Raw genomic sequence first — 10,954 nt, forward strand, 5'->3', positions numbered from 1 at the left:
ATCGGAAATATAGTAGAAAGTTTTGAAAGTTCCAACAAATCCATTCCAACAGTACCTTCTGGAGAAGGTATATTTGGTAAGGTAATGTAATTTGGTAAGGTAAGTTTGTGTCGTACAGCAGCACTTTAGATCGCCAAGCACAATGGCGTTGCGGCCATTGGTTTTACAAATTTCAAATTTTGATGCTTTAATGATACGATTTATCGTTGACATATTGATGATTGTTGGTTTACCCTTTCAGATGGTATGTGTTTTAACTCAAAAGCAAACCAGACTGAATTTAACCTCTAAGTATTCGACGACACTATAGACACACTTAGGCCCGGTCTGGCCATAGTGTTCGACCGAACTTAGCTTGGCTGTCACCAAGTGCGCACCTGACCACAATTTAAAATCTAATTTCCTAGACGTCATTGTTATATAACAACGTTATATGCAGTATTAGTAGAGGTGAAAGCCGTCATGAAAATTCATTTACCCACAGTTGAGGTCAGTGGAATTTAGACATGAATTTGTTTCAGCTGTTTTTCAGCTGATCCACTCATACTAACAAAAAGGCTTATATGCTTTAAAGGTGAAATATTACACGCATTTGTGTAATTCTGGTAACACCGTTGAGCAGTTTTGTTTGTATGGGTGGACTAGGCGAAAAACAGCTGAAGCAAATTTGTGTCTAGATTTCACCGAAGTTTAAGAGCAATGGACCCTTTGCCAATTTGTAGACTGCAAATTGAGAAATTTGCTCTTATTGTAAAATTTGAAAGATGCAGACGAATGAGAATGGATGGAGAATGAGAATCAGATAGGGAAAAAAGGAACTTTGGACTTACTTACACAAAAAGGTTTTTATTCATTCTAAAACATCAGGTTGGCTTCACCAAATCGGATTTACTCGTAAACGCACCATTCGTCAGCTCAATATCTCCTTTACTGTTCACCCGACTCGGTGAGAACGATGCCCGCGGGGACTGTATTTGTTTCTGATGATTTTTATGATGACTGTGATTGATGACGCTCGTTAACAAACCTCCCACCACTGATAACGTTGCGAATATTGTCAGTGGTATCAACGGTCCATACGATTTTGTTGTATTGATATATGGGGCCCATAAGAACCATGCTCGAGCCCAAACGGATGCAGAAAATTGAAGTGTTTTCTGGCGCTCGGGGTCCACCAATTCAGACGTGCAGGTCGTTAGAATGGACAGCGATGAGGATGTAGCAATTTTAATCGCAATGCATGGCAGCATTTCCAGTGCAACAATTTGGGTGAAATACACTGAAATGGGGGACTGAAGTTTCAATAATTTCGATAGACAACATTATTCTAAGCAAAAAATTATTCTACACAATCGTAAAATTATAAACATTTATATTTTTAATTAATTGTTTTCTGATTTTCAAAGATCAGTCAAACATAAAAAAGACTATACGTCCCTATATGCCTCTCTTTTCTTCTCATGTCATTTTTTCTTAATTCTCTCATGAAAAAGGTATGCTTTTGGGTTGAATTTGGGTCGTAGTCGTAATTGAAATATAAATTAAAAGTAAAAAACTTGAAAATTCGGCAGTAGTGTAGAACAATTTTTTGTTTACAATAACATTCTTAATCTAAATACAAAAAATGTCAAAAGTTCAATGCCCCATTGGATAGAATCAATAGAACAACGAAACAAATCGTCACAGCGATGGACTTACAATCGTTTGGTATCATCCAAGTTAAGTAAGCAAACGATCCAGCCGTAATGGATATGATTCCAGTCCACAACCATCTTCGCCTTGTGTAGAGAATCAGATACAATCCAATGAAAACACCGACAATTTCACTCATACCTGCAACGAGCATTTGATTTCGTTTGTAAGAACGCCGTCCGTTTGGTGATATATTATAGAGAACACTCACCCATTGCAACCGTATTGATATGAATATGGTCAAGACCGAACGAACGAATGTTCAGTACCATGGAGTTGAACAACAATATGTAAATTGCCCACGCATAGTGCACTGCAAATATATGCCGTTTTCTGGGCTTTCCATCCCACAGTGTCATCCACCGAACTTGTGTCGGCTCCTGCGCACTTTAAATATTTGAAATTAGTCACATTCAACCGACGATCGGTTCACCCAGTGGGATCCTTTCGAAAAACATCCTACCGAAATCGGACACGATTTTTTAGTGGAATCATTTTTTCTGGCACCTGTGTCGGTAGGCTGTTTTTCGAAACAATCCCTCGTCGTGTAAATTACAATGCTTCAGCCTGGATTTTCAATTTATTGTCCAGATTTTCGGGAACTTTGATTTTATTGGTCGCTGCTGCCATCAATACAATTTGTTTGGCTTTTCGTACATCGCCGCGACGCAGATACCATCTCGGAGAGTTGGGTATTTGCCTGAAATGGTACTCGTTAGGGATCGTAATTGAATTGCAGTGCTTTCTCAGCCCACCTGTGCAAAAATATCAAAATAATGGTTGGCATCGACACAGCCATATACAAATTTGTGTAGTTCGTGAAGAATATTGTTAAGCCCGGCAAGAGGATCAATCCGATCGACCAGAACAGTTCAAAGATGACGGAAGTTATGACTTTTGCTTTACCATGTGTAATGTCCGCCACTGTAATTCAATGAAAAGTTATAGTAGGAACCGATATTAGCACAATAGACGTACGGATGGCCGATCCTGAAGTATACATGAGTGCGCAAGTGGACGCCGATAGACAACGGAATGTCACGTGCAGTTCGTAAGTTTTCACCATTCCAGTTGCATTACCGCAAACAATTTGCATAATCATTCCCGTGAGCATTACGTAGCGAGGACTGATACTGCGAACGGAGAGTGCCTTAGAAAATACATCAGAAAGAGGAACACAAATCCACTTACACTCTGACCAAATAGTATGCAACAATGCCACCGATTAGCAATCCCAAGATGTGAAAACTCTGTGACAGCGCCAACATCAGCGTCCTCGAGCAGACCAAACTGAATCGGGCCACGAGTGAATGATACCGTGACTTAAACTCGAAACTGTTGCAAGCAACTGTTTCATTGCCACGGTCTGGCAGGTCGTCCTTGACTACCCACTCGCCATTTCTGAACTCCATAAAATTGGTGGCATTCTCAAAGACATTTTTGTACACATGGCACGCATCGTAGTGTCCTTTCTCATTCAGATTGGCCGGTACCCACGGATTCGATATTCTGATCCAATCGTTGGAACTTGATATATTTACAGTAGTCGGTGGACGGCACCAGTAATCTCCCGGACCGGGAGCTGGAGCTGTAAAAATGATCACGGCCATGAACCATGATGTTGGAATTTTGCACAGAAATATCATGAGCATTGCTTTCAGTTGCCATTTTCCAAAATCTCCCATCATCCGTCGACACACATCGATGTCTTCGACTTCTGCGGCCATGTTTCAGCAGATGGTTTTTTTAAAAATTGGATTTTAGCGCCGACAAAAATTGTCACACTGATCGAAATCGAAGCGCAATATCAAACTAAATTACAAATTTGTTTTGCTCGCAGTAATAAGGTGTACTCGAATCTCAATTTACATAATTGGTGATTAGTGGGACGGTGTTAATTCTGATTTCATGAAATCGCGCAACTAAAAATACATTTGGCTCGGGTTTGCGAATTTATTTACTTTTCGAATCTGTCTTTCTTTCCCGGTCTGTTTAACTTCAATTGTTTTAAACCCCTCTGTGAATCAAATTGAATTAGATTCAATTAAAAAAGCAAGTCTCTACCGTTGACCCATTCAATTAACTTCGAAATAAATCGAAATGAATTGCACTTATGGGAATACATCCTATTTGGTTAGATGAAAATGTTCCGAGTACGAGACGAGGTCCATCGAAAGTTAACTCAATTATCATGTCGATTCAGACTCGGGCAAACTGCCGAGAGTTTACAAGTGTAAATTATGTTTTCGGGCTCAGCGACGACGTCTGATCACAATTGTAACAGTATTTTACATGACTAGGGATGAAAAGTATAGTTTTCGTGTGAATTTTATTGTTCCGAGGCGTAACCGAGGTTAATAAACGACTGAGGGAATCGAAAGAAGTGCTTGAAACATGAAAAGTACGGCTTTCGACGCATGTATAATGTAAATACTTAATTAACAATGATAGGTTCAAGCAATTCAAACGAAATTGATCTGAGATTTAGTAGAATTTCTTGTTCCAATTTGATTGAATTACTTCGGGAAAATCTCAACTACTTTCGACAAGTTCAGTGTGAGAGAAAATAATTCACTCGCTAGGACTAACGTCGAAATCATTCCTACAAATTCGATGTAACTTCAAATCAATGGGGTAATCTACATAATGGACCATTCGCTATCAACAATATTGGTAAGCATCAATCAACCGACGTGTGTAGTCATCGATTTGTAAAAATGTCGCATTATTTTAAAATTGTCACACACCGCACGTGATCCATATTTATACCAAATTATTTATTCAATTCATAAGAGATGTGAAACCTCAGGTAAAAGTCGGCTTCTTTGATATCATCTATTTTTCTCGGATCGGTTTAAACGTCTGATCAAATATTATAGCCGAGCAGATGGAATGCGTAAAAAATTAACTTTGTCAACCTTCTCGATGCATCAAAAATGTTTTTCGGTAGGATCTGTGTATACTGTACCCGAACGAATACAAGAAAAGATCTTTGGAAAAGATATTTGAGGATTTTTGTTCGAATAAAGTTAGCGATTAAGCTCATTCAGTAAACTCGATGACAGTTAATAACAACTTGTAATTTGTTTTGTTTCGACATTCATCGTTCAACAGATTGGTCCTTACAAGACATTCTATATGAATTATGCCAACAGAGAAATATTCTGCACAACTTTCTGTTTCCTCAACTTTAAAACGATTGTAACAAAAATAAATCAAATATAAAACAACGAAAAACAATAACAAAATATAAAAAATTTCCCGGAAAAACGATTAAAAACAATGTTTTTTGGTGTAATGTGGTCTGGCACGTTACAACCAACTGACTGGCTGGAGAAATTCTCTTTAATAGTTTTGATGTGTTTGTGCATTTATTATGAACACTGAAAGTTTGGTTGTGTGAGTTTGTCGTTAATCAGAAGCTTGATCGTCTTGATGAAAATTCATGCAAGTAGTTCAGAACCATTTCGAGTTCGGCAGAACTTTTTATGAATGCGACATGACCCTATTTTGTTCAATCTCTCCCCTATCCGCGATAGAAATCAAGCGAAATTGAATCCGCTTATTGAGTGGAGTTTCAGTTAACTTCATTGTGTGAAAAGTTTGCGTTATTCTCCAAATCTCCAAAAATGTATTTCCTAGATTCCTTTATATTCTCAACAAAATATTGACCTTTTCGAGGTCCTTTTGTCGATGCCTAACATAATTCGTATCATACTCCGAGTAATGCTCAGCGCAGGCCTTTCTTCATCTTTAAGTGTGATTTCCACTCAGCAAAAAGTACTTCGTCCGAGAGTCGTGTGAGAGAGAGAGAGAGAGGTGAGAGAGAGAGATATAGCTGTCAAGTAAACAAAGCAAAAATTGAAGAAGAAAAAATCAATTTTTTCTCTTACACTGAGTAAGCGGAAATCAAGCCTTAAACAGAAATGACTTGTGCAGAATTTCCATTAAAGTAAATGGAAGGGTTTTTAAAGATACGGAGAAATTACAATCAGATTTATCATGATTGATCGGGGTCTATTACAGTTAGAGGCAGTGAAATTTCAGCATTAATTTGCTTCCGCTCTTCTCTTTTTCAGCTGATCCACAACAAACAATTTAAAAATGGATTGGGTAATTCCAGCTAATTTGAGACTTTTCGAAATATTTTTACCAAATGAAAACCGATTTGAGTAAACTTTTTTTTCCTTGAAAGCTGTTGACGTGTCGTTTAAGCCACATATTAGGGCGGTGGCCGAAAATCTCGGGGAGATACCACCATTCAACTTTCCAAGATATTATCAAAAAATCTCAAATGATTTCTGTAAATTTGTTTCCCTGTAGAAACGAACGCTTTAACTCCACAATTGCACCAAATGACACAAAATTAAATTTTTAGAAGATTTTTGGTTCATTCTGCTTCGAAGTAAGGTGAAATTACCTCAACCCAAACTTTGCTGAAATTACATTTTTTCATATATAAAAACTAATAATCGGTGTCATTCAAAAGCTGCTGCATATGACTTTACGAGAAAAAAAACTTTGGCTCTATCAGGTTAGTTGGGTGAGTGAAGTAGGTGAAATCAGCTTCCCAGTGGTGATAAGTGTCATCCTCGAATTTTGACTCGTCGATGTTATCTCGAAAATTTTTGTAACTATTTTTTTAAACGGTTTTGAGCCAAAGCAACATTTTCTGTGGAGCAACCAATTTCAAAAAAAAAATATATTTCTGGCTTTTACAGTCGAGGAAATTTAGATTTCGGGTTTTCCAAAGGTATTAATCTTATTTAACCCACACTTTATCCCACAACAATGGAATCCACAAATTTAAATTTAGTTAACACAACGGTCACAATGACGGCGCTGCAGTCACGATTTCAAAATGTGATATAGGGTGGATAAACTAAATTTTGGTTTTGGTTACATTTTCTCTTGGTTTTTAATTATTACATCAGGCTTCTAAATTAAGAGTAAATTTATGCAATATAAACCGTTTGAGTTTGAAAAAAGATGTTTTGTATCAGTGAACGATATAGGAAAGCGTTCAGTACGTCTCAACATACAAAAGAACGTAAAATATAATTGTATATTTAGCCACCCTACGTCCGTCATCGCTTCTATTGTCTTCAAAAACATATTGTGTGCTTGTCATGATATGTATCAGACGTTTGTTTATTTATGTGTCTCATCTAAAATGCTGGCCAGCAAAATTTTGATCATTAAATTCAACGGCCAAATTGATCAAAATGTTAAAATAATTGTGAATAATAGTGAAGTTAATGTGGTTTTGTTTTCTCTTCATAAAGGAATTTGCATCAGTTCGATGTAAAGTGCGGAGCACCATTAAAAAAAAAACTTGTCGCTGAAGAATGATCAAAAAGTTGCTGGACGCAGTAGCTACAATTAATGCTTTGCAGGATATAGAATAAAAATTAGAGAAACACCAAGAGCCGTCCATTTGAAATCTTCACAATCATCATTTCAACTAAAGGCTTTTTTTAACGAAACGGAAGTTCGCTCGCAGATTCGGATCGGCACATCTCATTCGTTTTCGCTAAAGCTCGTAGCCGTCATTAATCATGATTCCCATGAAGAATCGCCAAAAATAAAAAATTGGCAAGGGATGAAGAAACGCCGGCAAAAACAAAGAATGATTTTGTCTTTGTTACGTTTCTTCACACTTTGGCGATTCTTCGTGGTGATTAAACAAATCCTTGGAAATTTATCCTTTTACGAAATTTATCTAAAAGGCGTTATTTGTTCGAAGCTAGTGAATCTATCCTTTTATAAAAGTTACGAAATGCTGCCTGGTTCGATCCTAAGGAAACTCTTATTTTACGTCAGGTAACGACATCTTGTTCGATCCTAGGGAATTCATACTTTAACGAAAGATCCCGAGGACACTCTCATTTTACGAAAGATAATGTAGAGACATTTCAAAAACGTATTTTTACACTTTGGCGTTTCCTCACACTGGCGATTTTTCTCTTCTTCTCTTCACACTCTATCGATTTTTCTTGGCAATTCATCATTATGGTTGATTTGTTAAATCAACAAGAAAAATCGCCATAATGTGAAGAAAAACCAAGAAATATCGCCAAAGAGTAAAGAAACTCCAAGGATCATAGAGAATTGAAAATTTGTCTTTATGGCGTTTCTTCACACTTCTGAGACATTTTCTTGATGATTTAATAAATCAACTAAATATGATGAATTGTCAAGAAAAATCGCCAAAGTGTGAAGAAACTCCAAAATATGACAAATCGCCAAATAATACAATATTGTCGATTTGACTATAACTTTTATTTACTTTTATTTATTGTACGGGACAGCAATGAAAGTAAATAGATAGGTATGGCCAAACGTTCAAATTTGTTCTAGCTGGAGCACATACGGATTTGCATGGCGCCACCTCAAACAAACTCATTTCTAGTGCAAATTTCCACTAGAAATGAGTTAGTTTGAGGTGGCGCCATGCAAATCCGTATGTGCTCCGACTTGTATGGACTGGCCATACCTACTTATCTACTTTCATTGCGGGACAGTATGTACTGCATATCATATAATTCCTCTCTCTTGTGTTTATCTGTGTTCTACGAAGCCAAAATATAATTTCGGACTACAAGTAAACCGTCTCGACCAGTAGTTATTTTCCTAAGTTCCTAATGAGTGCAAAAAGGCTATTTCAACATTAGTTAGCATAATTTTTAAAGCATAATTTTTATGTGAATGTTTCTGAGGTTTTCAATCTTAATATTTTCATGAAGTTACAAATAATCCACAGAAAATTTTATTATCCTAGAACGAGGTCGGAAATACATCAAATAAATCAAATAGAAAACAGACTTGGAAATTGTTATTTTGTCTAAAAGTTGATATTAAAATTCTTTGGAAATCGTAAATCGCATAATTGCATGAGCAGGCATCTCAGGATTATAAATCAGGAACTTTGAAGTTCGTCATATATTCATATTCTTATCTTATTCCTGACCAGATTCTGTTTTCATGATTGAGCTCAATCATGAGCTTCACTTATACAAAGAGTTGAATTGATTTCCTATGCCAAATTGTAATTTGGCGAAAAAGAATGTTCCGAATCTGCGTTTCGTTAAAAAAAAAGCCTTTAGTTGAAATGATGATTGTGAAGATTTCAAATGGACGGCTCTTGGTGTTTCTCTAATTTTTATTCTATATCCTGCAAAGCATTAATTGTAGCTACTGCGTCCAGCAACTTTTTGATCATTCTTCAGCGACAAGTTTTTTTTCTAATGGTGCTCCGCACTTTACATCGAACTGATGCAAATTCCTTTATGAAGAGAAAACAAAACCACATTAACTTCACTATTATTCACAATTATTTTAACATTTTGATCAATTTGGCCGTTGAATTTAATGATCAAAATTTTGCTGGCCAGCATTTTAGATGAGACACATAAATAAACAAACGTCTGATACATATCATGACAAGCACACAATATGTTTTTGAAGACAATAGAAGCGATGACGGACGTAGGGTGGCTAAATGTACAATTATATTTTACGTTCTTTTGTATGTTGAGACGTACTGAACGCTTTCCTATATCGTTCACTGATACAAAACATCTTTTTTCAAACTCAAACGGTTTATATTGCATAAATTTACTCTTAATTTAGAAGCCTAATATAATAATTAAAAACCAAGAGAAAATGTAACCAAAACCAAAATTTAGTTTATCCACCCTATATCACATTTTGAAATCGTGACTACAGCGCCGTCATTGCGACCGCTGAGTTAACTAAATTTAAATTTGTGGATTCCATTGTTGTGGAATAAAGTGTGGGTTAAATAAGATTAATACCTTTGGAAAACCCGAAAACTAAATTTCTTCGACTGTAATGACCACCGAAAAATATCACTTTTATAGACACATCTCCCACAAATTTTGGGCTACCAACCTAATATTAGGCTTAAACTGCGCGTCTTGACCATAGTTTTCATGGAAAAACAAGTTTACAGAAATCAGTTTACATTTGGTGAAAATATTTCGAAAAGTCACAAACGTGTAACGCAACTAACCGCCGACTTCTTCGATCACATAAGTTACACTTCGCAGGCTAAAAATTCCAATTATTGTTGGCATGAAAGGACTGGGTCTCCTGAGAATTAGAAAATTTATAGACCGATTTGTTACCGCAAAACATAGCCAACCGGCTCACTGTATGCCTCAGAAATGACGAAATTTGTAACGCAACTAACCCTGGAGTTACCCATATACGGTTTTACCACTACCACGAGACAGTAAACAGTTTTGATTCCATGTTGGAATCAGCTGAAGAAAATTCAGTGACTGACTGTAATGGAAATGTTTTCGTGAATTTTCCTGTTCCACCAATTTCTTGAAATTTCAATAAGAAAATAATTAGCCGGATGCGTGAAAGGGAATAATACTTTCGAGGTCATTGGAGGGACACACATCAAAGAATCAATAGGATGTGTTCCTAGCCCTATTCATTGAAATGTCTCTTAGAATTTCACCTGGTTGAATCTCTAAAACATTTACAAAACCAGCAACACTCAAAACCTGAAAGGCGTAAAATCGATGGGTCATATGTCTGGCATGAGTCAGATTACTACAGAATGATTAGGACCATAACTTTGCATAAATCAACACACAATTCTAAATATAACATCAAAAAAGAAGACTTAAAATTGAAACTTATTTGCATGAAAAAGAGCAACGAAATTGAGTTATCAAGTAGTTCGATGTTGCTGGTTGTGAATAAATATTTTTAAAAAATGTAGCACCATCAACCAACAGTCTGTATCACATTCAATCACATCATCTCATTATAATAATTTATTGACTCTAATTTCGATCAGCGAATCAAGTGTTTGTGTAAGCTAGTAAAATATGAGGGTTTAATTTGTCCATCGATTAACAGTCGATTCAAATGTCCTTAATAGTAAACGAAATTCATGATAGATTTCGTTCTGGTAGGGCTTTTCTTCTAATACTCAAACATAATGGCATATGAATTTACCTGGGATTTTACATATAGCTTCCATTCATGGGACCATTCATAAAATACGCTCGCGAAAAATGACAAAGTTCAGACCTCGATACTCAAAAATATCCGGAGAATATATCGAAGACGTACTTATGAAGCGTATGCGTTTCGATAATTTCCCCTCCCTTCTCAAATGCATTTGTAATTTGTGAACGACTCTCAGTAGTCAATATAACACCTTGTTATGATTATTTCCGCAAAAATTATCGTATATCCAGTGAACCGGCGAGAACTA

At 36.3% G+C, this 10,954-nt stretch overlaps 1 protein-coding gene across 4 annotated transcripts; it reads right to left on the minus strand.

The window, feature by feature from the left end:
- Window positions 1-814: 814 nt before the first annotated feature.
- On the minus strand, window positions 815-5,024 carry LOC119077673 (solute carrier family 22 member 13-like). Of its 4 annotated transcripts, none has more exons than XM_037184921.1 (8): window positions 4,819-5,024; window positions 2,884-3,614; window positions 2,671-2,825; window positions 2,448-2,616; window positions 2,249-2,392; window positions 1,904-2,079; window positions 1,699-1,833; window positions 815-1,279 (listed from the first exon to the last, which is right to left on the minus strand). In XM_037184921.1, exons 2-8 carry the CDS (start codon window positions 3,417-3,419, stop codon window positions 864-866), a joined length of 1,731 nt encoding a protein of 576 aa, XP_037040816.1. In that variant the 5' UTR covers window positions 3,420-3,614; window positions 4,819-5,024; the 3' UTR covers window positions 815-863. The 4 variants fall into 4 exon arrangements, with proteins under 4 accessions (XP_037040816.1, XP_037040817.1, XP_037040818.1 ...); XM_037184922.1 differs by having other exon boundaries at window positions 4,866-5,020; XM_037184923.1 differs by having other exon boundaries at window positions 4,846-5,009.
- Between the last annotated feature and the right edge of the window lie 5,930 nt (window positions 5,025-10,954).

The sequence above is a fragment of the Bradysia coprophila genome, unplaced genomic scaffold (assembly GCF_014529535.1).
Source record: "Bradysia coprophila strain Holo2 unplaced genomic scaffold, BU_Bcop_v1 contig_24, whole genome shotgun sequence".
Lineage (NCBI taxonomy): Eukaryota > Metazoa > Arthropoda > Insecta > Diptera > Sciaridae > Bradysia > Bradysia coprophila.